Genomic DNA, 27,630 nt, shown 5'->3' with positions numbered 1-27,630 from the left:
TTCCTAAATTCTGAATAATCACCAGAAAAAAATGTGTGTCTTTACATCACCACTATTTACCCCATATTAATTTGCTTTAGGAATTGTAACAGTGGTGAGCTGTACTGATGCAGTGCTTAATACTAGGTTTTGATTGAATCAGGTTTAGTAAGAGATTTAATGAGCAAGATGGTTTTAAGAAAAAAAAAGTCTCATAAGAACTAAATTCATATTAACAAAAACTTCTTATAGCAGGCAGGATTATGATTACCCAAATCTAAATTAAAACCTGGAGTCCCTTTTCATACCAGTACCAATGTTTTTAATTTATTTCTTAGGAAGGATTATGTCAGATATCAAATAAAATTAGATTAGACAATTTTTTTCCTGCACATAGATATAAGATGATAATAACTTTGGTAAAAATCATCTTCAACAAAAAAATCCTCTGGGACAAGTGAGACCTCAAGAGTGGTATGGACTTTCCATTGCAGGGATTGGCAGCTGGATTTATCCCACTGCCCCAGCAAGGAGCAAGGCAGGCAGGAGTACTGGGGCTTGCAATGTTGTTGCAGAGTTATTTAAGTGCTATACATTTCCAGGGGCTATTTCAGGGGATGTAGATCTGGAACCAACACAGTGAACTGGGTGCACGGCATGAGAGACTTGAGACTGGAAGGGTAGATTCAGGTTTACCATGAAGAGCCCTAGAGGCCAGGTGGGCTGAGGAAATGATGGTCATCATGTACAAGAAAATACTCTCTTGAAGGGTCTGCATACTTTCTCTTCAGAGACTCCTCTTAAAGACTATTTAATCAGTCATAAAGCAGTTCCTCACTAGGTACTAAATACAAAGTGCTAGAGCTGGGAAAAAAAAAAAAGTCAAACAATGTCTTTTTACTCTACTTCAGCAGATTTTTCTTGTTTTGGTTTTATTTTCAGGTGTGAAAATAAAGCCAATATGCTGACATTTTTATGACACTGCTTTCCTATAATAAGTAAAAAAATCACATTAATACAATAATTTCATTTTCCAGTTCACTGGCCTGTAAAGTGGCTTATTGCAATTGGGTATTTAATACAAATACAGAAAAGTATTTACTTTGATATATTTTAATTCTATCAAGACTTGTGGTGACACTTTAACAATAAGAAGTAGCAAATGGGTTGTTTAGACCATTCATTTCCCTTCCACATCTGCATTAAAATCCAGCTGAGGGGAAAACACATAATATTTAAAATGGTTTTTGTCCAGGATCTGAAGCAAAATAATGTACAGAAATTTGGAAAAACCTTGCTCCTTGGGAAGCCTAGGACATACCATTGTTTCTGTATATAGATGCTGAGTGGCCTCACAGGGCTGGCAGGGGCCCTTTTGCAGTTCAGCTTTGGGAGCTGCTCTGCTCTGCCCACATTGAGCTACATCTGCCCTGGGACCAGTGGAACAGTCACTAATGTGACCTTTGCACTCCTCCTGCTGTCCCCAGACATTCCAACCCCTCCTGACCTGTCCCCCTCCCTCCCCCATCTATCCTTTTAGCAAAATAGGAGCAATTACAGTAGTTAGAACTAGCAAAAGGACAGGAGAGAATACAATTTTTATAGAACAAGTGGGTCAGAAATCCTCGACTCTCACATGTTGAGTGATAGGTGGAAACTCTTGTGCATCACTGCAGATGTGGTCTATTCCTTCTCCCCTACTCCCCAGGTATTTAACTCTCTTTGAACCCAAATGTTTCTCTTAATCTTTGTGGAAGTAACACTTTTCACAGCTAAGTATGAAATGCAAGTGTTTCCAAACTCATTGCCATGCCAGCTTTTGAAACTGTAAAGCCCTAAGACAAGTCATTTCGTAATTTTTGCTTTTCCCTTTCTCAGAGGCTCATACAATTTTCTGGCTATGAACAGCCATTACACAGGGACAATGAGACATATTCCCACCTTACCTGCCTTTGGCAGCTAGTCCTGGTTTTTAAATCTGAGGGAAGAGAAGCTTGAAGGTGGTGAGAGGCTACAGGTTTGAACTGTGTAAGGACGTAAGGAAACAGAACCACACTTCTGTAATGCTAATCAACCAAACCACCATAACAAAGTGGTAGGTGTTTTATGAAAGGGATCATCTTGCTGTTTGTGAGGGGCTTGTGTTGCTGAGAAAGGGCACAGTACAGAGTAAGCGTCTAGCAGAATGGTATCCTTTGGGGAAACTTAGGCTGAAGAATTTCTTGATCCCTCCTCAGGATTTGACAGATGGGACTAAAACCTCTGCACACCAATAATGCTGTTTGTGCTCAGACACATAAATCTCAAGTTATGAGTTAACAACTTCAAAAGACAGATGTTCTTGAGAGAGATTGTACTCTGTGCAAAAGCTAGGGTGAGACAAAGATCTAGAACTTCTGTGCCATATCTGAGGGGTTTCCTATTTTGACTCTGAGGAAAACATTTTTTGTTATCTCATTTTAGCTATTTTTTCTTAAGAGCTTCTGCTTCTGATGTTATGAAGCAATACGTCTGGCTTTCCAGAAATTAGCCTATCCTGTTTCATATAATTTATTCAACATTTGTCATATAAGCCAGGCCACAGGAATGGTAAATTTTTACCTTCTATTTTAGGAATTTATTTAACCTGCTAGTAGTTGAGATTCATTCGTTTACTTTGGATTCATATTTGTTTTGCAATAGGTAAGCTGTCAGTCCAAAAAGGAATTGGATCACATGATTGAAGCATGAATGATCATTTTTCCTGGGGTAATAAACTTCTCTTGGTGAAGAAATTGTGGATTATTATTAGTTCATATGGCAGAAAATTTCAAATGAGAGAAAATAAAAATACCTTCAAAGAAGACTGTAACTATACTTGGTTCTGCAGTGCAAAAATCTGAAATCTGACTTATCAGAAGATCTTTCAGCACCATAAATAATGTGGGTATTTTCCAACTAGATAAAGTTAAAGTAACTTTTTTCCAAGGATAGAAAACTTTTAAACATGGCTCCAATACTCAACTCAGCCAAGCAGAACTGCAGTAATATAAAATTTCTATGGCATTCTGTAGGAAGGAAGAAGAGCAAGACATATTCACAAAATCATGTCAAATAGCTTCTTTATTTGCCTACTTGCTTTTTATCCTTATCTTTCAAAATCGTATCAGGTATGACCCACAGAGAAACTCACCACACACATAGTGCCTCAGTCATACCTTTTCAGTCAGGAGATGTCCTTGCCTTCTCTTCCTAGTATCACACCTGGTCCTTTGTCTTGCACAATCAACCCTCGTTACTGCTGTTGGCAACAGGATCTTTTGATAAGGAGAATGCCCTGCCCCCACCAAATCGAAATTAAATATAGTCTAAAATTAGTCTCCAGAACCATTCAGGTTGTAAAAGGATGATCCTTTTCTTAAATCAGACATACTTATTTCTTTTCCATGAACTTCCCCACAACAATAAGTAAGCAAACCACTGTGATATTTCCCTTTGGATACAAAAACAAGCAAACAGCAAATTAAAACAAAACAAAACAAAACAAAACAAAACAAAACAAAAAAAAAAAAAAAAAAAAAAAAAAAGAAAACCAAACCCCCCCCCCCAAAAAAAAAAAAACAACAAGGAAGTTATTTTCCTGTGCCTTGTTAAGTTGGTTCTCAATTGTTCTGTTACTTTTTTTGTGGGTAACTTTCTATTTTAGATTTCTATCTTTTTTCATCTGATAGTGACACAATTAGGTGGCTGTTCTTCAATTGAAAAGACTAGAGTTTTCTATGTTTTCTTATTTGAATCTGATTATAATTAGCAAATTTCCCCTATTTTATAACAACTTTCATCTCTCTAAATCTATCTAAGCCATGAAAGAATAGAATTTAATTCTCAAAATAAAGTATAAAATGACTCCTGAAAAAACCCCAACCAATGAAATAAAAGAAGAAGAAAAAAGGGGGGAAATGTAGTGCAAAAATCTGCAAGCATATTAAAATATTTAGAGTGCTCTTTTTTTTTTTTATTAATGCTTATTTATACATTTGTGGGATGGGATGCCTATATTTCTTTATTTTCAGCCCTGTCATCAATTCTATTCTCACTAAGCAGGTAACTTTCTATCATCTCCAGTGAATTAAAAAGTAAAGGCACTCTTGCCTGTCATTTCTCACAGAAAGAGATACACTTGACTTGCTTTCACCTGTGTCTCCTGTCAATCACAGCACTTACAACACAACTTGCTTTTCATCTTGGTGAAATATTCTAGTCATGCCAGACACAGGGAACTATTGATATTTGCATTGGTCATCAGGTAGAGTTTGTCCCATGATGTCGGTCTCTCAGCTAGACCATATTTTCCAGAAGTATGGAAAAACCCAAACCAAACAAATGATGCAGTCCTATCCCACCTGTTTCTGTGGAATATCTCTCCTCTTTAGTTGTTGCTGAATGTTGCACTGGAAAGACACATGTTTCACCTAATACAATGAGATATCTAGACACATAGCCATCCCTTGTTCAAGCATGTAGCCATGTTCTTGGCCATATTTATCCAAAACTTCATATATATTTTCAGGCTATGTAGCTGACATGGTACTAGTAATTATGTGAATCTCCAGCTTAAGCTAAGAACCTAGGTTAAGAAGCCTCGAAGGATCTGCTTTTAAAAAGGTTGGTACCTTCAAAAGTTCTGAAATGAGTATTTGTAGTTAACTATTAAAAAATGCATGAGACAAAAAGTTCTCTGAAAATCTGAAAAATATCAGTCTGTGTTTACAGACCATATTCCAGAATTTCAAAAGGGAAAAGGAAGATTAGGTGTTCTAGGAACTACTCTTCCATGTTTCAATGCTGCATTTTCATTATCTTGAAGTACAGACATGCAAGACAAGCATGTCTGGCCTAATGTGGTCTTGGAAGAGTGAAAAGTCCCAGTGGAGCAACAGTTCAGTGCAGATACTGTTACTTGCTTCTCAAATTCCTGGATTATGCTACTTCTAGTTGTTACACGTATGTGGATCAGAGATCAGAGCTTAACCATTGTGAAAAGCTATTTTACATCCATATAAAAGACCTTATTTCACAAATGAACAAGCCAAAGGTTTAGCTTATTTGAATATCTGAATGAGATCCAAAACAGATTTAATTGAATATTCATTTCACGCAGCTTTAGCCAACTAAGTTGCCTAAATGAATTGATCCCATGAATAACACTCTACGTATATGGATACTTAATGACTGCACTGACAGAAGCCTTCACCAGTGTCCTGCTTAAAGTGGCAACAGAGTGATGAAAGACTAATTAGTACCATAACATGCAACAGTTTTACAATACAGTATGAGGGTTGTGGAAGTAATACATGAAACTTATCTTGTACAAGCTGTCTGTGTCTACTGAGGCACCAAGCTGCTGCCATGCCCATATTGCATGCCATACAGATTCACTTTTTTTCTCAGGTGCACTGTAAGGTTCTCAGTGGGATTTAAGAATGATTTCTCATTCCCTTACTGTCAGCATACTTCTGAGCTCCCTTCATCCAGATATTTGCAGTCCCCACCACGGAGCAGTGCAGCAATGTCCTAGCCGAAGAAGTATTTGCAAGGGAATGCATGAAAATGCATTTCTGAAATTTTCTGCTATCAGGACTTCTGGGCATCTTCTTCTGTTTCTTTGGGTTAATTACTTTTCTCAGATGACTGAGATGAAATGAAACTAAATGAAGACCTTAATCATCCTCCGACTTTGGAGAGCAAAGGAAGGGGATGTACTTCATAGTAGTGCTGTTCTCCATACCATGTGATTCTCACCTTTTTGTGCTTGCTACAAAATATACCTGGCATAAGAGACAGTGTCCTTTCAAAAGAGTGGTAAAACCCATATATTTCTCATTAACCTATGTAGTTGGTTGACCTTGACCAACTGCCAGACACTGACTTAGCTGCTTTGTCACTGCTACTCCTCCAGCAGGGCAGAGGAAGAAAATAAGATGAAAAAGCTCATGAGGCAAGGTAAATACAAGAAGATTACTTGCCAATTACCACCACAGGAAAAAGAAAATCAACCTGTGAAAAATTAATTTAATTTATTGTTAATTAATATAGTTTTGGATAGTGCGAAACTAAGACAAATTTTAAAAGCCCTCCACACATACTTCCCCTGGCTTTTCTTCCCCAGGCTCAACTTTACTCCCTCGCTTACATCTCCTCTTCCTCTTGTCCAACCCTGGGAGGCCAGGAAGGTGGGCAATGGAGTTTTGGGGTCAGTACATAATCTGTCTTCTCTGCAGCTACTTCCTCCTCACACATTTCTCCTGTTCCAGCATGGGTCCTCCACAGGGTGCATTTCCTTCTGGAAATATGTACCTGCTCTGGTGTGGAGTTCCCCATGGGCTACAGGGTACATATTTGCTCCGGAATGGAGCAGTGCTGCAGTGGAATCTCTGCTTTGGGACCTGGATAGAAGGACCTCTTCCTCTCGCTCCTTCTTCACTGACCTTGCTGTTTACAGGGTTGATCAGCATGCATTCTTTTTTTCCTCCCTCCTCACTTTCATGGCTGGTATTTTGCCCTTTCTTAAACACATTTTCACAGAAGTGCTGCTTCCCAATGCTATTGAGGCTGATGGCTTCAGGTGTGTCTTGCATGGGTTCACTTTGCAGCTTGCTGGAATATGTTATGTCCAGCACAGGGCAGTCCCTGTCCTCTTGTCAGAGATAGCACCCCTGCAGTCCCCCACTACCTGCAACTGGACACAGACACCCACATAGTCCTGACTGACTTTCTGTCAGTTGCATGCTGTCCTACTTTCAGCAGATGTAACAGCAGTCTCTTTTTGGGAGAATGTTGGTATACTCCAGGAGACAGTCTGTCTCAAACACAGGAACATGCTTGTGAGCACTTAGAAATGCTAGCTGTAAAAATAGATATTTTTGATACAATTGTTTTAAGAATCAATAGGTGAATGTGAAGAGAAATAGACATATAAACAGAACATGAACCCTGGAAAAATGTGGCTAAAGGAGTCCGAGATTCATACATTTTGTAGCTGTAGAAAAAAGTAGCAGAGTGAGAAAAAACTTTTGGTGTCTGATAGAGGTTCAGAATTGCAAGCAACTCCTGTGTATCTTTTTTTTTTGTTTTGTTTCTCCCATTCGTTTTTGTGCATTTACTGTAATATAAAACTGCAGATTTAAATATAGTTGTCTGTATTTTCAGTTTCTCTTTTAACCTCATTTCTTTTTAGTTCCTTGATAATAACACTGCTCATTTGTAAATTCATGCTGACTATTCCGATCCACTTTCTTATCCTTCATGTGTCAAGAAAAGATTCTCAGGACTACTTGCCCCTTCATTTTCTCAGGAGCTAGTGTGAAGCTGGCCCGTCTATTGGTCTCTTTTACATCTTGATGGCACGATTTACTATGCTGGGTTCCCACAGTGTGAGGAAGAAAAAAAGCCTGTCCTATTGAACACTCCACTGGTGAAAAAAAAAAAAAAATGTCGTTCATCTAACTCGCTCAAGGAATGGACCCATTTCTACAGATCAGTACAGTTTGGGGCAAGGACACTCAGAAAGAAATTAATCATGATAATCCTTCTTTTTCCATGAAGAAACATTAGAAATTAGGCTGGAGAGTTTTTTTCTAGCTACCTATTTCATACCACACCTTCCCTGTTGCAGCCTGTTTTGTCCAAGCTGGAGGTTACCACTCAGCAGTTGGAACTTGACAGTTCTCAGCTCTGTGGGACATATGTCCATGCATAAACTACTTTGGTCAAGGTAAGGACTTTCTAATATAGGTATTTCATACAACAAGTCTCTTCTCTCCCTAGAAACCCTACATGTTCTTCCATTCTTTCCCCTGAAATCACAAGAGATTGACACTTATTTCTCTCATTTGAAAAAAAAGAAATTAAGACAAAGATAGAAAAGAAGCATAATCGATATATACATTTGATGTACTAAATTAAGACCATACTAGGAGTGCTACACCCTACAAAATCTAGAAAACACCAGATCCACGTTACTCTATGAACTGGTTTGTCAGAAGCATTCAACAGTGAAAGAAAACAGTGCATATGTTTTAATTAAGTGGCATAAGACTTCAGTATGCATTAGTCTTGATTTTAGCCTCTGGACATGTCTTTAAATCAGGTAAGTACAAAAACCTATGGGTCTTCAACTATGGCAAAAATACACCTCCAAGGAAATTGCTTTCAATTTTCCCTCTCATCTGCACAGGCACAAAGCCAGACAATGTCTAAAGAGCCATTGAACAAACTGCCTCTAAACTACCAATTTTTATGGATACCAAATAGCTAATGAGAACAGAAACATGAAAGGGAGTGGAAGGGCTGAAGCATACCCCACTTCCTCATGCTCATGAGACATTAAACAATGTTTTTTCAATCATTAGACTCTCTCCCATTAGAAAAATATTGGAGGAACTCTAGAAAGTAAAATAGAAAGTTCTGGGCAGATGAGAAATTGAAAATTAGGAAAATTATTTCAGTTGTTTTCTTAAAAATACCGAATCATTTGTGCAGGAAATGTATATAGAAATGCTAATACCGGACTAATTTTCAGAGGTAAGAGTAAGGACAGTATATAATCTGCTTAGTGTTATCTGGTTCCACTAACCTCACTTCACAGTTGAATCATTATGGAAAACATAAATGCCTTCTGAGAAGGAAAATGTAGTCAAGGGTTTGACAATATAAGAAATTTTCCTTTGTAAACAAAATGTCTCTCTGAACCAAGGAGAAAGGATGAAATAAATGTTCTAGTTAAAAATGATGCCACTAAAATGTCCTGTTTAAACAGATCAAGCACCGAAAAAGAAAAACATGAATGACACAAATTTTATGAAAAGCTGAAATAAACAGAATATCTTTGAGTACAAATTTTGAGAGCAACAACACTGTGTTCATGCATGTACAATAAATACATATTTGTAGAGTTATATATATATATGACTGAAGATTGTCAACACTAATTTCTTGAGAAACAGAAATGTGTGTTAAATAAAAAATTCTTCTGTTTGCTTTCTTAAGTTTTGAAATTCAAAAACTGAAAATGACATTGAGTAAGATAAGAAACTTGACCTTAGAGAACTTACGGTTCATCTCTAAAATGCAGATTTTATGTTTCATATATAAATGCTTACAGTTGGAAGAGACCCATGGATGTTACCAGGTCCCACCCCACTGCTCACATAGGATTACCGTTTACAAGTTGCCCAGAGAGGTGGTAGAATTGCTATCCTTGGAGATACTCAACTGGATGCAGTCCTGTGCCAGGGCTCAGTCAATCTTACCATGAAAAAGTATTTATCTGACATTCAGACAGAATTACTTGTTTCATTTTTTCCCCTTTGCCACTGGTCCTGTCCCTGGATACCACTGAGAAGAGCCTGACTCCATCACCTTTGCCACCCTCCCATTAGGTATATATATACAGTAGTCAGATCCTTCTGGATTTTCATTTCTCCAGACTGAACAGTCCCAGGTCTCTTAGCTTTTCCTCATAGGAGAGATGCTCCTGTGCATCATCATCTGTGTGGCCCCTTGCTGGGCTCTCAGTGTGTCCATGTGTCACCTGTACAGGGGAGCCCAGAAGGGGACAGAGTACCTCAGAGGGTAAGGATCCCCTCCCTTGACTTGATGGCCTAATGCCATCCTAAGCCTTTGCCTAATGCTTCTCTGGATACTATTAGCATTTCTTGTGACAAGGGTCCATTTCTGGCTCCTATTCGAGCTCGTATCCATCAGGAATCCCATGGCCTCTTATGTAAATCTACTTTCCAAATGAATGACTGAGATCATTCCTTCTCAAATGCAAGTCTTAGCAGTTCCCCTTGTTGAACTTCATGTGGGGCTTGTTAGCCCATTTCTCTGCTATGTTGAGGTTCTGATGACCATCACAGTTGTCTGGTCACTACTCCCAACTGGTGTCATCAGCAAGCTTGCTGGAGGTATATCCTGCTTCATGATCTAGGTCATTAACAAAGATATTGAACAGGGTTGGACCCAGTACTGACTGAAGCATATCATTAGCTACAAGCCTCCAACTAAATTTCAGTAGTCCTAGTGGAAACAGAATGAGTAATAATTTTAACAGGATGCAGCTCCTAATCACCTCTGGACTAAATATCACCTGGCAAGAATAATATTCAATTTCTTGAGTGCCCTGAAACTTGCTGCAATCCTTAGCCATGACTCCAGTATTTATGACTTCCCTGAAATATATCAGCTTAAAGCTAAACTATGTCTACGAGGAAGGTGTAAACTCAACTGAGTTGCTTTGCGGATACCTGAATGGACAGATGCTCCTGCAAGAATTGCATATGCTTTAAGAGGAAATTTCTCAAAATCCCCTGAAAATATGAGGTAGATTTTCCTCTATTTTATGCTTACGTAGAATGGCCCTTATTTTACTGCTAAGAAATGGCCTGGTAATTAGTATTGTTCTTCACTTGGGCAAAGAGAATGGTGGAAAAAATAAGTTGCAGCTATCCCAGAATTCTCAGGAACTCACCAGTTTACCATTGGGTATCTGTGCTATTCAGCAAATCTGTACTCCACCTCCCACTGCATGTTGTAACTGAAGTTTTAAAATTTGTTCTGAACTTATCTACAGTATTGGACTGAACTGGAAAAGAGAGCATGGGAATAATCACTTTGAGAATTGCTCTGTAGGATTCCCATTTTGAGTTTGAGCTGCTTTGTTGTATTAGATGTTAAATACACTAGCATCTGAAATAGCTGGAAATTGAGGATAGTCTTGAAGAAATTTAAATGTTGACTTAAAATATTGAGTAGACAAACTGATATGTGCATGCATAGGCTAATATTGCACAGTTTACAGGCACAACACAGAAATAATATCTTAGCATATCATAGGACTCTTAAAGAAAGAGCCATTATGGGCTGTGAGGTACAAATATCACAGAATCACAGAATCACTAGGTTGATAGAGACCTTCAAGATCATCAAGTTCAAACCCATGCCCTAACACCTCAACTAAACCATGGCACCGAGTGCCACATCCAATCTTTTTTAAACACCTCCAGGGATGGTGACTCCACCACCTTCCTGGGCAAACCATTCATTTATCACTCTTTCCATAAAAAACTTTTCCCTAACGTCTATTTCTTTTGGCTCACATTAACTCTGTATCCTCTGGTTCTGTCAGTTGCTGCCTGGAGAAAGAGACCAACCCCCACCTGACTACTACCACATTTCAGGGAGTTGTAAAGAGCCATAAAGTCACCCCTGAGTCTCCTTTTCTCCAGGCTAAACAACTCCAGCTTCCTCAGTTGTTCCCCACAAGCCTTACAGGGCTTGTGTTCCAAGCCCTTCACCAGTCTTGTTGCCTGCGGTGTTGCATTCTTTTTCCCGGTCCTGGGCAGCTCGAGGAGCCCGGCTAGGCTCAGCGTAATGTCCAGCAGTCCAGGGCTGCTGCTGGTTTGGAGACTCTAGCGCTGAGCCACTGCATGGGCTGCTGTGTTGTGTAACCAGTGCTGGGAGGAGGTAAAGAGGCGAAGGAATGACCACCCTGCCCTGTGGTTGGCTGGAGAACTTCTATTGCTGCGTGGTGGCTATGGTGGAGAGCAGCATCCATTCCTGGCGCCCGCGTGGACAAGGTGGCGGTGAGACAGAGAAGCACATGGAGTTTTATAGGGGGCGGGCAGACAAGGGCGGAAGCCCCCTTACTCAATGGGGACAGGCAATGGGGGGTGACGTAGACTGTGGCAACCAACAGGAACACAACAGGGTTGTGTACAGGGTTCTGGGATGAATGGGATTGCGGGGATGGGGTGACTTGCATGGAAGTTTCAGGAGCAAACAGGGGGTGGTTACAAGACTGACATGGGAAAGCTCCAATGGTGAGTGACCCAGAGTGAACCATTGCGGGAGGAACATGGGGGTACACAGAACCGACTAACTAACATTATTAAAATCCCTAACTAAACCCAGCCCGGGATGCAACAGTTGCCCTCCTCTGGATGTGCTCAAGTGTCTCAACGTCCTTCCCAAACTGAGGGCCCAGAACTGGACACAGCACTCAAGGTGTGGCCTCACCAGTGCCGAGTACAGGACAAGAATGACCTCCCTGCTCCTGCTGGCCACACTATTCCTGACACAGGCCAGGATGCCCTTGGCCTTCTTGGCCACCAGGGCACACTGCTGGCTCATGTCCAGTCAGCTGTGACCAATACCCCCAGGTCCCTTTCTGCCTGGGCACTGTCCAGCCACACCGTCCCCAGCCTATAGCGTTGCAGAGGGTTATTGTGGCCCAAATGCAGGACTCGGCACTTGGACTTATTAAACTTCATCCTATTTGACTCTGCCCATCCATTCAACCATTCCAGGTCTCTCTGCAGAGCCCTTCTACCTTCCAACAGATCGACTGCAATCGACGATTGCAGCTTAGGGTCATCTGCAAATTTACTAATGAAAAACTCAACCCCTCATGAATGTCATCAATAAAGACATTGAACAGGACTGGGCCCAACACAAATTCCTGGGGGACACCACTGGTGACCAGCCACCTACTGGACGTGGTACCATTCACCACCACTCTCTGGGCCCGGCCATCCAGCCAGTTCTGAACCCAGCAAAGAGTGCTCCTGTCCAAGCTGTGGGCTGACAGCTTCTCCAGGAGTGTGCTGTGGGAGACAGTGTCAAAGGCCTTGCTGAAGTCCAAATAGACAACATCCACAGCCTTTCCTGCATCTATCAGGCAGGTCACCTGGTCATAAAAGGAGATCAGGTTGGTTGACCTACCCCTCCTAAACCCCTGCTGGCTGGGTCTGATACCCTGGCCATCCTGTAAGTGCTGTGTGATAGCACTCAGTATAAACTGTCATATATATAACATGGAAGAGGCTGCGAAGTCTGTCATAATTCTATAATGAGCAAAACCTTGTCTTTATGAGAACCTTCAGCTCTGCCATGGAGAACAGGTACACCATATGGTTCTGTTGGGTCAGAGTTTTGGGTTCTGTTGGGTTCAGATGCAGTTCCTTGAAATTTTCCTGACTCATGGGAATCTTTAAGTTATTAAACAGTCATTGTATACAACTTAGGAAACAGAACACATTCAGCTTTTGCTTTATGACAAATGTTCTGACATCTGTTCTTTTTACATCTTTTGCTTATCTAGAAGATATTGCTTTCCTCTTAGAAAGTGATTTGTTTTCCTGTATGTTGATGCATGTCAACGGAAAAAAAGCTTTCATCAGCTTTTTGAAACCATTCCATTCTAAGTATTTCCATAAAGCCACCAAGTTATCTGGTTCAAAGCTTCCTCCCCAGCTTCCTTTTCTGCCAGATACTGAGAACAACTAATTAACTAGTACCAAGAGGGAAAAATTTCATTTTCTCATTTTTTTTTTTTAAATTTATCTTCCTTTTCTCCTCCCTTTGATAAAATAACTTGCTTCAATAATAGTTTTAGTATCCTATACATTGATAAAGGTGGGAGGGAAGAATTTTGTGAAGTTTGTGTTGACATTAAATTTTATTGCCTCTCCATTTTTCAAGGATTTGTCTGAGCTTGTTGATTCTGAATTTATGTTATTTGATTCTGTAGCATCCCATGGAATAATAATCTTTTGTATTTTATAATGATTGATGCAGGTGTGTGCTTATTGGCAAGTAAAATCTTTGCCCAAAGGAAATTTCTGTCAAAATAGCCAGAGCACATTGATATTAATCTCCCTCTTACAGCTATTAAAAGGGGAGCAAGGTCAAAATATAAATCATACTGAAGTGATGCCAGCAACTACCTAGAGTGGATGCCATCAACAGAATTTATTACATACATCTCTCTCTCTCTTTTGGAAAGAAAAACAGAACAAAACCAAACCAAACCAAACCAAACCAAACAAAACAACCAAAAATGCAAGTGTGTAATTAACTGTGTATTGCTTCTGCAAGTAAATTAACTTAAAAGTCTTGCAACATGACTAAGCTTTTAACATTCCTTTTGATGAAACACTCCCAAAAGCCTGTAATACAAAAGCCTATCTACCTTTTTTCCCTGCAATATCTTGTGTAGAACAGACCATGTATATATATATAAAATAACACAACTTTCATCAAGTAATTAGCCTTTTTGTCCTTTCAGAATTTATTCCTAGCAATTCTGAAATTAGCACAATCACACAAAATGTTATTTACTTGTTTAAAATAAGAATTTTGTAATCAGGCAAAGGAGTATGTCCAGCTGGGTCCTCAGAAGACATTGTCAAGAAACAGTAATGTAACAAAACACTTTGAAGGAATAAATGAACAGCATTTCTAAATCCATTCTATGACCATAACTTTCAGTTTGAGCACTGTCAATTTTGAGAAATGAAAAATCCTTCCTGTGTACAGAGCCCTGATGATCATTTTCCATTACTTCTAAAGAGCACATGCTAAATGAGTCAGACATAACAGGTCTACACAAACTTTTTCACATGTCCTTAAATAAGTGCCAAACATCAGATATTTACCAAATGTTTTGCATTTGGTATATTACTTATTTGATATTACTTAGCTAAAATCCCATTAGTAAGGAGATCAAAACAGGAAATGGAAATCTTCTTGAAGACAGGATTTTTTTTTCTTCTAGATGGTTAATTTATATCTATTTAAGATATAAATATTCATAATTTTAAACTTATTTTAAAAAGGCTTAAAATGTGTTCTCTTATCTTAAATGTATTTGTACATGCATTTGATCTAAGAAGTAGCATGCAGGAAGGATAGTAGCTCTTTCATTGAAGAGGCTTTCCACTTTGGATTAATTCTTCAATTAGCTAGAGAGACCAGTGCTGGTGACGCATTCATGTGAGTGCCATGTGTAAGAGCAATGTCTTGACTGAAGCGTGTAAGTCCTCATCTGTGAGGTTTATTTGTAGACTTTTAATTTTTCTATAGTATTTGCAAAAATTGACTTTTAGTCAGTTAAATTTGATAGTGTTAATATCTTTGTTGCAGTGTTTATCCCTCGCACTTTATCTAAACTTTTGACAGTAACATTCTGTTTCTCATTTTGTAACCTCTGTGCTTGATCATTGTTTCCTTTCTGCTGCTTCGGCATAGGTCTGCAATGTTTCTCTACAATTGTGTCCCCAAGAAGATAATCTGAAATTTCTCGTCAAAGTCAATGAAGTTACAACCGCCAATAAAAATCTATAGCCAAATGCTGTGGGTTAATCCTAGGCAGCAGTTAAACTCCACACAGCCATTTGCTCACTTCACCCCTCAGTGGGATAGGAAGAGAATCAGATGGGCAAAATTAAAAATGGGTTGAGATAAAGACAGTTTCACATGCAAACTTGATGGTGCATGTGAAAACAAAGAAATTAATTCACTGCTTCCCATCAGCAGGCAGATATTTAGCCCTTTCCAGGAAAGCAAGGCATCACATGCAAATGGCTACTTGGGAAGACAAATGCCTAACTCAGAACACCCATCTTTCTTCTTGGTTTACCCCCGTTTTTATTGACAAACACAATATTATTTGGTATAGGATTTCTCTTTGGTCCAGCTGTCCCAGTTGTGTTGTCTACCAATGTCTTGGGTATCCCTAGACTAATACCTGGTGGAGCAATGACCTCAACACCCTGAACACTGTTTCGCTGTAAGTAAAACACTGGTGTGTTATCAACACTGTTTCAGCCCCAAATCTAAAACAAAGTATCATAAAAGTTGCTATGAAGAAAATAATATCACACAAAGCAAAAAATCCCCAACTTCCGAAAAAAACCCAACTTCTGATTTTGAATAAATATTGCCTAATATAAAAAAACCCTACAACCATCAAACCCTCCCAAATACCACTTGGAATATTGTTTCCCATACCGATATTAGATTTAAATAGAAGTCTATATTTTAGCTCTTTTTTATCTAAGCAGAGAGAGATCTACTTCACCATGCTGATGTGCTGCTCAGATGCCTACTTATTACATAAGACTTATTCTGCAGCCTTATTCTACAATGTGGCTGAATGTATTTCTCCCTCTAGCCTCAAGTATGTAGGTTTGGGCCTCAATCTGTCATTCCAGTTTTCTGCAAGGTGCTGTAAATTGGGTAAGAGTTCTCTAAATCTGTGAGGGACTAAGCTTTAAATGAAAGAATCAAAGAAAAACATAAATAAGTATTTGATGAAAATTGAATAGGAAACTTTTATGGAAAAAAACAGAATGAAAGGAATTCAAACAGGAGGTGTGAATGTGTGAAATGCTCACAAAATAGTTTAGGAAGTGTGGACTAGTGAGAGGCTGTTCCATTAATAAAAATTGTATGTGTATGAAACAGAAGCACATGGTTTTCTTGTTGCCAGTGAAAGACCATTGTTTTGCCACATCTGTATTCAGCAACGTACTCAATATCAGTCGCTGTTCCTGGTGGTTTCAGTGTGCTTAATTTGAAGTACCACAATGCCTGAACTAGATGTTTTGCAGTGGTAGTGCAAGCTGGTTGGTTTGGATTTAGTGTCAATGATGATGCTGATGTGTGAACTTGAAAATTCTACCTGGAGTTTCTAGATGAAGTTTTGGGTTTTTTTTTACTGCATGGATGACAATTTGCTGTGTGTTTGTAAATTGACTGCTACAGTAGAATGCTGGGCTTATACAACTCCCTTAGATTTAAGAGCAAACTGGATTTTTGAAGACCGGAAATATAGAAACTCTGACGTGTTTTCAAATAATTTCTGTTGTCTTGTTTTTATGTATGAGAGAAGGAAAAGCAGGCAGTTTTGACTTTAAAGATTTACATTCTATATCCAATAAGGCTATTAAATATACAATGAAGTACTTTTATTGGCAAAGAAAGGTTGTTTGCTTGTTCCAGCTACAATAATTAAGACTTTTGCTGATAGAAGCAAGCTGAATGCATTTTGGGTTCAAAAGCATCCTATTTATAGTCTAGATGCAAAATTATCTCTATGCACTACAATGTATCATTTGCAGGTTATCATTCTGCTTCCCTCTGAAAGCTAGTCAGCAGATGTTTCCTTCCATCTTGACTCATTGCATTAGTGATAGAAAAACATTTTGCATCTTAATATGGTAGTCTTCATAAGCAGATTTGGATGACAAAACCAACTTGTTGAAAACACAGGACAGTATAAAGAGAAAATTCTCTTGAATATTAGTGTAACTATGATACGCAAATCCTTTAGATTTTGAATCAAGTAACTTTTCAAACAGTTGCAGTAGCACTGCATTAATAGACCCTCCTTGAGAAAAAGGGGGAAAAAATAAACAGATAAAATGTAGCAAAAAAGAAAACCAAAATTAAATTTTAAAAATACAATAAAATTTTGCCACAGATATTTGCATGAAAATTTGCTATGGCCTCACACCCCATCAGTGTTTTATTTCCCCATGCAAAGTGAAATAATGACAAAAATACCAGTCTGTCAAACTTCTGAAATTGCTTTAAAGATATTCTTTGACAGTGAAAGTAATATTGATACCATTTGGTATCTTCTGTGGACATTTTGCCAATTTGATCCAGTGCTGTTGAAGTTTCATTATCTAAAGCTGTCATATTTCAAGGTTTCAAAATCAAAAGCTATTTCATAGAATTCAGCAATTCTATGGGCAAGATACATTTTTTTTTTCATGTTAAGTGTTGTGGAAGAGTAAGTGCTTTATCACTGGTATGTTGGCTTACATATCACCAAATTTGTTGGTTATTTTCCTCAAAATTCTAAAGTCTCATTTCAATCAACCTCATTCTGCTTATAAAACTGATTAAGAGGTGGGGGGGAAGGGCATGTTTGCATCTGAAGTAAAAAAGACACAGCAATTTCGAGAAAGACTTTTTCCTTTTCCTTTTTTGACCAGTGATGGCTATAATGTTCTTCAGGGATCACTAGGTACAGATCCAGTTGTTAATGAACTCTTCTGGGCACTGGTTAATGAATGATTTATTTTCATACATTCCTTATAATTGTTTTTTTCAGTACTTTATTTATTCCATTACAAATAGCTCACTTCTGTCCCACTTCTGTCTGCACAGACTGGGAAAAGCAGGCAATGGGTAAATTTATAGACGGAAATCCCTTATTACTTTAGAATCAGGACTGACCCATTTGTAGAGATACTAAAGAACATAAAGATTCTGGGAATTTTAGAATTTGGTCCCAGTGATTGGATAATATAGAAAAGATGTAAATGTTATTTTGCTTGAAGGTCTGTAGCTATTGCTTTGCTTTTGAGATAGGTTAATTTCACATCTCAACAGCATTTCTGAGCAGTAATGATCTCAAAGTACATGGCATCTTTTTTCTGTGTTAATCATGAATTAGAACTTACTTTGTTAAAACCCCATTAACTTAGAAGTTATTAAGCCATACACAGCCAAATATTTTTGTCAATACTCATTTTCACACTTTATTATGGTCCATGCTAGACGCACAGAACAGGAAAATCCAAAGAAGTCAATGCTGACATTAAAGGGTACCATCTAAAGCCACTCAGATAGTTAAAGAAACCCTTACATAACACAGCTCTAAACCACCTTGCACAGACTATGCAAAAAAGTTCAAGTCAAAGGCAGTCTGCAATGCAGTAATTGTAAAATCCACAGAAGTCAGTGGAAAAACATTAATAGGCCTCTGTAAGAATACCAAGGGTTCACATTTACACTATTATCACCATCTTCAAGTGGAAATTAGGCGAAGAAAAATACACGTTCTTAGAAATCACCCTAATGTTAATGTCTTGCGCATCCTTCCAGCACAGAGAATTCTTTATTAACACGTACTTAATACTAATTGCTAATAGACTGTATTCCCTTACAAAGCAATCTTGGAGACAAGAACCTGCCTTCTTTCAAAACAAGCAGACAGAGCAAGACTTGTTTTCTTTGAATAGATTGCCATGACATGCCCCCTGTAGCTTGCCTTGATACACCTCGTGTGTTTATTAATCTAAAACTTTTCCAACGTGTTTAAAAACTCTACCATAGTATTTGGACAGTAGCCTCACAGACTCACATTTGCACTCACTGCATATGCAGTGCATAACAGAAATCAGTCAAAACTCATGACAGCTTGCCACAATTTCAGGGACTGAATTCTGACAAGTGACTTTGGATTTATCCCAGAAGCTGCCAAATCTGCAGGAATTAAAAATTCACAATTTACCTCAAATGTGTGGATATTTTGCCCTCTTTGAGTTGCACTTATGAATGGAGTGGAATCTATTTTCTCAGTGTAGTGATACTTCTAAAGCACAAAGGGGAACTCCAGAGGCATGTAAAGTGTGGTAATTTCAGTTAAACTCATGAAACTATGAGAAATTATGCCAAAGCGTTTGCCTATGCTGGCTCAAAGCTTGCTGCTGAAGATGATATATATTTGCTAACCTAAGAATGCATTTTCCACTGTCCAGCAGCTAGTTAAGAAGATTAATGAATGCTTTGTAGTTTCAATTAAACTCCTTTATCACCAAGAGGGACCGAACAAGTTTTGATTTCAAAAGTACTGCTTAAGAAAGAAGACCAGGGCTGCATAACACTGACATTTTATTAGAATTCATCTGTAACAAATGGAACTTGTGTCAGCAAAGAACTGATTTTCATACAGACTTCCTTTTGCCACCAATGTAACGAAGTAAGAAAATAAAAAGCACGCCTTTCATTCTGTAAAACATTTACGCGTACTACTAATTAGAGGTAATTGTATCTTTTTTAACAAGCCATTTTACAAGGTAAAATTTTTTAAGTTTTTCAGTCTATGCATCCAAAACAAGAGCAAAGAACACAAGTTTTTATTATCTTTGTAAAGACACTCCAAGCTTGAATGGCAAAGCCACATAATGGATGGTTATAATGAGACCTGCAGCCTTCTGATATCTGTGGAGTATCAGGGCACCAAGGGGAAAAAAAAAGAAAAAAAAAAAAAAAGAAAAAGAAAAAGAAACATAAATAAAAATGGGAGAGAATAAAAGGAAAAAAAAAACAGTTGCTTTTTTTCCTTTTTACATGTTCTGTGTCTTTTAAATACATACAAGTGGATTTTGTAAGCAATTTCTTACAGATGGGTTCAAGTTATTATTGGGTGTAGAATCAATAGGGCAGTGCATAGTACAAAGGTATATATAGAAAGTGCAAATCTCCTTAGAAGGTCACTCCTTCCCCCAGCCATCTTCTCCACTATCTAACCACTCAAATAAATTTTTAAAAAAGAGCTAAATTAAACATTTTTATATATTTTGTGTTTTTTTCCCCATTGCAACTAATTACAAAATTAGACATAACTACACATACAAACATAAATAATAGCACCGTACTGGTTATGCTGATGAAACCAATTTTAAGCTTAGAAATGTACGATGTATGTAGACAAAGATGCTCACAATTTAAATTAACTGTAGAATGCATATATTAGAATACAGAAAGTGGAATGCACATCAATGACGCTAAGACCTATCATAAGAAACAAAACCCTGAAAGAAGTATTTAGTTGTACTACAGTTTTTCTCACAAATTGGCTCTGCTTTTTTGTATTTCTTTTACTCCCTTATTTTTGTTGGAGTTTTCAAGACAGTCTGCTATGGAAATGCACTGATCTTTGTACAGATTCAGCGTGCAAGAACCTTCCTTAGTCTATGTTTTCAAAATGACACTTCGTTTTCTATTTCTGATTTCCTATATTTGAATTGAAGAACATGACCACACTACATAACCTGGCATTTCAATTATTTCAGCATATAAACCAAGAAAAAAGAAGAGAAACAAACATAGCGCACATTCTTCTCTGGTTCAGATGTAAGTTATAGAATCTCATTCTGAGGTAGCCTTCTATAATACTTCTACTCCATATATATATATATATATATATATATATATATATTTCTGTTTTGTTTTTTTTGGTTTGGGTTTTTTTTTTTTTTTTTTTCATTATAAAAGTGCTCAAATACAGTTGCTGGAGTTTGGTCTTTCTTATTTTTATTTCTCATAGGAGTGGGAAAATTGGAAGAAGAACTAAAAATGTTGAGGCCACATGGAGAAGCCACAGCAATGCTCCTATTTGAAACCCCAAGAAAGCATCCTTTCATGCTGATGTACTAACAATGGCAGAACATATGATGACCAAGGTCAATGTAAATGGCATTCTAGAAAGAGTCTCAAAAAGTACTTTGTGCTGTTTAGGGAATTTTCCTTTTTCCTGGAATAAAATCTGTCAATCTCCAATATGTCATGTGGGTTCAGTCTTGCTAGCCTTGCATGAACCTTCCCACTGAAAGCAAGGGTTTGACTTTAGCAATCTGTTGACACAAGTGAATGAGCAGGACTTGGCCCAAAATAAATTTGAAAAAAAAAAAAAAAAAAAAGAAAAAGGAAAAAAAAAAGAAGATGCAGAAGCACTGCTGATGTCAACTACTGCTACTGTGCTGCTACAGCTCGGCAATGACTATTACAATGACTAATAACACTATAACCAGTGAAAAAGTGGGTTTGAAAAGCCAACCAGAAATAGATTTCCAGTTTGTGGATTATTCTGTTATTAGAAATATGGAAAGATAAAGGGCCTTGACTACCTATGTGTTTTGGGTTATCATTTATTACCATCCATACTTGATTAGAAACTGTAAATGCATATTTTTCAAAATGGTCTGGTACATGTATTAAAATGTTTGAAAAGAACAACAGATATAAACAAACTAAACTAAATACAAATGAAGGCTAACTTAAAGAAATACTATTCAAAATAGGCATCAAATATAAGGCACTCTAAATGTAAAATTAAAATAAACCCCAGCATCCCCAAACAATGCTGTATGCCACAAAACGTTTGATTTCACAGAGCAATGTGTGTTTGGCTTTGCCCTGTTACATACGATAAATGTAAATTATATAGCGCACACTATAGACAGTATACTATTGAATACAATTTTAAAACATCTTAATACCTAGTATATTACAACATTCTCCCCTCCTAAAGGGATATGCACTGACCTTTCCCACATGCACACCTCCTACATTTAATAATATGATTTCTTATTGCACTATAGTGTTACAAATATTGAACTTCACTTGAAGCCTAAATCACATACTCTGTGTGCGTGTGTGCATGTGTGTGCTCTGTATGTGTGCATATGCGTGTGTGTGTTCAAGTGGAAATGTGGATAGAAATATTATTTGGGATAGAGATGGCATTCTAATATCAATGATGTGCATTCCTCACTTCCCTTTGAAACAGAAGTTTATGGACCTTAAAAATGCAGAGATGATCAAATTGTAGTCTGATATAATTGTAGTATGTGGAAAAACTTGCCCAATGCTTTCATAAATCCAGGTACGTAAGGACTGACACGTTTATGTGCATGTGTGTAAATCTGTATCTGAATCCATCTGTATTCTCTGCAACTATACAAAGAATCAAAAAAGGGTAGACAGTAATACATACATATATATATATATATATATATAAAAGAGAGAGGGTGTGAGTGTGCATGTGCATATGTGCGCGTGTGTGTGTATGTGCTAGCAGCATCTTTATACTTTGCGCCTCCCTGTTGATTCCAAAATAAACCAAAAGCCCCATTTTGATTTAACTGATTACAATGAATGTTTTCTTAAAGGAAAAAAAACAAATAAAGCTACAAAATTCATATCTAACAAGACTGTGGTACTGTAGTACTGCACAAAAATGTGCAAATTTTCAAAGTATCTAACATTTCTACAGCACAATATTATAGATAACAGTTCTACAGCTTAAAAAAAAAATCTACATTTTAAAACAAAAATATTAACAATTATGCAACCTTTTCTTTAATTCACTTCATCGAATGATAAACTCTTGTTAAAAAAAGGAAAAAGTTTACACAGTTAAAAATGAAGCACAGGTCAGCAGTATCTTTACAATACTAAAAAACTAAGTCAAGGACTTTCTTTTTAAACATTCCCACATTTTCCCTTAAGTGTTATGATGAGCAGTATGATGGGAAACGGTGATGTTGAAGTAAAGAGTCCGCTTTGTTTGAGAAGCCAGAACCCAACCTTGCCACAAACATCTTGCACTGAACTGCAGTTCTCAAAACTCCTCTTTGCAAAATCATGTAATCATGAATAAGATGATCACGCTTTTTGATTAAATTTCCTCTTCCCTTTAACTTCAACCAATGTCGAACCCTTGAGGTATCTGTAAATGAGATCCTTCAGACGCCTCAGTGATCAGGATTCTTTTATTATGGTTAGATTAGGTTATTAAACTGTGAATTCTTGGTCCACATGGAATACTTCTTGTTGGGTGGGGTTTTTTTTTTGTTGTTTTTTTGTTTTATATATCCCCAATACTTTGTTCATTTGTTTTTTTTTTTTATTATTTTTAATTTTATATATCCCCAATAATTGCTCCTTAGCTAAGAGTTAAGAAGTACTTCTAAAGCACATTGTATGGCTCAGAAGCGGCTCTCTGGATCTTAAAGGGCCTGCAATAAAAATCCACAATGGGTTTTTATGTTGCATAGTGATCAAAGCTGCCCAGATACTCCAGTGCGGCTCGATAGCAGAACTGGTATTGATCCTAGAGAAAGAAAAATAGAAAACAAATGCATCAAAAAGTCAGCTTGTTGGTTGGTTTCTAGTTTCTTTCAAATAATAGTGAATATTTTGTATCTACAAACAAATACACTGCAGAGGCATCTGCAGTTCAGCAATATTCACTTGCTGGCACCAACAGAAAATCACTCTGAGTTACAACAGATGAAGATAGACACTAATTTAATGCAACATTTTCCACAGAATGCAGCTTCTTTTTGTGCAGAGACTATATACCCACTTACTGACAGTCTGTTATTCTGGATTAAAACAGTATCAGAATAAGGCTTTCTTCTGATAGGAACGTGCTAGGATGCTTTCCCCTCACATATTTGAAAATAAGTATCAAAACAATGGATTCTGCAGCTAATACAACACACTAAGTAAAAAGGTCCATCACAGCTTGAATATGGAATTCTGTATGGAAAACCATCAGGTTAAAAATCATGTAAAGAAAGCAAAGGGAATCCCAACCTTTCAGTAATAAAGGCTTTGATGAAGGTGTGAAGATACTTTGGTCTGTGGCAAGAAAAGGACCTAAGGAGATAAATGGAGCTAAAGGACCTTATTCACATAAAACAGACTTCATTTCAACCTATACATGGAAGCAGAGAGAAGTTTAATGTGGTCGAAAATTTTCTTATATCTCAGACGAATGCAACATTTTTAAGTTTGTGTTATTCTCGCCTCCATAAAGCAGTCCTTTTGCACATTTAAGCTACATTGGACACTTACACTAAAATGGCACCTCTGCGTATTTATTTCCAACTGCCCTTCTTGGTTTAAATGGTAAAAAGTAAAAAATTAAAAAAAAAAAACCATAAAGGAAATTGCTCAAAAATACCAGGGATTTCTGTTTATTTTTCTGATAGTGCTATGTGGTACCTGCACAGTTTGCAGTTAAGATCACAATTAAAATTCTTTCGGAGACCAGGAAGCTAATCAGATATTTGCTTCACTTAGGTGGTATGATTACTCATAGTTCATTTCTGTTAGCTGGAATAGTTAGAAAAGTGGCAGAATACATTACACATATGCCTGAATTTTAAGTGTATGTGTGGTCCACATGGAAGTGCTTTGTTTAATAAGGATTAGATTTCCTGGCGGTTTATAACACTAAATGAGAAATTTGTTTGCCACAGAATCCTGGAAGAAATGTGTACAGAACACCTTTGCTTTCAGAAGTGGGGATGAAGGGTAGCATACAGAAATAAGTCAAAACAGGTGAAGGGATCATATATTGCAGAACTGAACTCTGCATTTGTCAGGTAGGCTCAAAGAAGCATAGTTTTCTGTATACTTTAGTTATTTCTTGGAGCCAAAATGACAGAAAGCAGTAATTTTTAATTTTGCTTATCCAGAAGAATAATGGTAATGGAAAAGAAATGGAATTAACTCTTCAGTATGGTCACAGTGATTTACTTGGCTAACTGACAATATTAAAAATAAATATCTGTATTTTTCATATAAGCTTTTATGAAGTTGTCTTCTTAGAAGTAAAACAACACAGCTTCTACTGAACAAGTTTAATTTTCTTGTGGAAAATGGCAAACTCTGGGAAACCATCTTAAATTTCACAGACTTAATATAAAGGCCAGTGTCAATCAAATTATACTAAATAAAAGTGTGATCTAAAATGTTTCCTTGCTCTTCCCCTTTTTGTTGGTTCTCCTAACCTATTGACTCTGGCTTAGTCCAGGTCTTCTGCTCAGAAATTAAAGCAAAAATTAAGCATATTAACTGATAATGTTTAAACATTCCTTATGACATGACAGATTTCCAAGCATACAGGCCCAGGTAACTGGTCTATACTGCTTATGACTTTCTTTATTTCTCTATGCCACACTTAATAGCATAGAAATTATTTACACTGTAGTTATCCTGAATGCTGAATTTACCATTATGATTTTCAGGCCAAAGAGCCATTTGTTTAGTGACACAAAAAAACCCATTAAAATAATACAGTCAGTCTGCAGACCTAATCAAGACCTTGCTCCCATGGGGGAAAAAAAAAAAAAGTCAGTGGATCCACCTGCAGAAACAATTTGCTTGCTTCTTTACTACCACACATTTCTGCCAGGGAACAAAGATCAAATAAAAATGTGTGATGTTTCACAAATGGATTTTCTTAACTACCATAATTTAGGATCCACTGCGGAAATAATTTTTTTATTTCCTGATCTTGCAGTAACGACTGCAATAACAGAAAATCGTCCTTGCAATACCTTCACAGCAGATTTTACCCTGTAGTCACAGGGCCAATACATAGCTTCAGACATAACTGTAAGCATGTTTTATACAGTCTCTATCTGTGCATATTTTTGCTTGTGTAAATACCACTTCTTTTCCATCACCATTGCATAAGGATACTGTTTTGCTCACCTCTGTCTGTACCATGGCTGGCCGCTGTGTCCTTAACATTTTGACAGTCTGGAAGATGTCTACAACACCTTCATATCTCATTCTTTCTAACACAATGCTCAGGGTTATGAATACTCCAGTCCTTCCAACACCCGCACTGTTGAAGAAAATGGAGATAAAATAAAAGGAAAAAACAAATGTTAATTGACAGTTAATGCTGAAAGAATTGGCTGACAAATTCTTTGTGGTTACAACACAACATATGTGTATAAATTTCTATATGGGGAAAGCAAAATTACACAGCAAATTACCACATTGCATTCAAAAGAATAACTGCACTCAAGCTAACCTTACATGACAAAAATTCCTCCTGCCCCCATCCCCCAGCCAGGTGCCACTTCAGAATAGGTATAAGGCCCTGGATCTAGAGAGCCAGCCAGATGGTTTAGAAGAAAATTACCTGCCCAGTGAGCCGTCCAATTATGACTCGTCTAAAACATGGATTGCCACCTCTAACATCAAGAAGAAAAGAAGGGTAATCATAGTGGGTGATTCCCTTCTGAGGGGGACGGAGGGCCCCATATGTCGACCTGACCCATCCCACGGGGAAGTCTGCTGCCTCCCTGGGGCCCAGGTATGAAACATCACTGAGAGACTTCCTAGGCTGATTCAGTCCTCTGATTATTACCCACTGCTGATACTCTAGGCTGGCAGTGATGAGATTGAAAAGAGGAGTGTCAAGGTGATTGAAAGGGAGTTCAGGGCACTGGGTCAAGTGGTTGATAGGTCAGGTGCACAGGTAGTGTTCTGCTCAGTCCCTTTGGTGGCAGAAAAAAATAATGAAAGAAACAGGAGAACTCACATCATTAACAAGTGGCTCAAGGGTTGGTGTCATCGGCAAAATTTCGGATTCTTTGATTGTGGGGCAACCTTTACAGCACCTGCTCTACTGGAATCAGATGGGATACATTTCTCTGTTAAGGGCAGGAGGTTTTTAGCTCATGAACTGGCAGACCTTATTGAGAGGGCTTTAAACTAGGTCTGAAGGGGGAAGGGGATGCATCTGGGCTGTCTGGAAGCAGGTCCAAGGATGGTAAGACTGTGTTAGGGGAGAACTCAGCAGCACAGCTGAGGTGCATGTATACCAATGCACGCAGCATGGGCAACAAACAGGGAGAGCTGGAGGCCATGGTGCAACAGCAGAACTATGATGTAGTTGCCATCACAGAAACATGGTGGGATGAGTCACATAGTTGGAGCACTGCACTGGATGGCTACAAGCTCTTCAGAAGAGACAGGAAAGGGAGAAGAGGTGGAGGGGTGGCCCTTTATATTAGGGAGGTTTTGGATGTCATAAGTATTGAAACTAATGATGATGAAGTTGAGTCCCTATGGGTAAGAATTAAGGAGAAGGCCAACAAGGCTGACATCCTACTGGGAGTCGGCTATCGTCCACCCAACCAGGATGAAGAGGTGGACAACTTATTCTATAAGCGACTGAACAATATTTCAGGATCATCAGCCCTTGTTCTTGTAGGCGACTTCAACCTACCAGACATCTGCTGGGGACTTAATACAGCAAAAAACCAGCAGTCTATAAAGTTTTTAGAGTGTGTGGAGGATAACCTTTTGTCACAACTGGTGGGCAAGCCCACCAGGGGAGGGACTATGTTGGACCTGTTGTTCACAAATAGAGACGGACTGGTGGGTGATGTGGAGGTTGGAGGCCGCTTGGGGCACAGTGATCATGAAACTATAGCA

The 27,630-nt window shown here is 38.0% G+C and overlaps 1 protein-coding gene across 1 annotated transcript in view; it reads right to left on the bottom strand.

The window, feature by feature from the left end:
* Positions 1-19,471: 19,471 nt before the first annotated feature.
* The window catches only part of PTPRD (protein tyrosine phosphatase receptor type D), a 978,753-nt gene continuing 970,594 nt past the window's right edge, over positions 19,472-27,630 (bottom strand). Inside the window, exons 44-45 of the mRNA XM_054004205.1 lie at positions 25,891-26,026; positions 19,472-23,494 (exon numbers count right to left, since the gene is read on the bottom strand). Coding sequence (XP_053860180.1) covers positions 23,426-23,494; positions 25,891-26,026 — 205 coding nt within the window. The 3' untranslated portion in view covers positions 19,472-23,425. The remainder of the gene's footprint in view (positions 23,495-25,890; positions 26,027-27,630) is intronic.

The sequence above is a fragment of the Vidua macroura genome, chromosome Z, assembly GCF_024509145.1.
Source record: "Vidua macroura isolate BioBank_ID:100142 chromosome Z, ASM2450914v1, whole genome shotgun sequence".
Classification (NCBI taxonomy): domain Eukaryota; kingdom Metazoa; phylum Chordata; class Aves; order Passeriformes; family Viduidae; genus Vidua; species Vidua macroura.
This window is presented reverse-complemented; position numbering and strand designations above follow the sequence as displayed.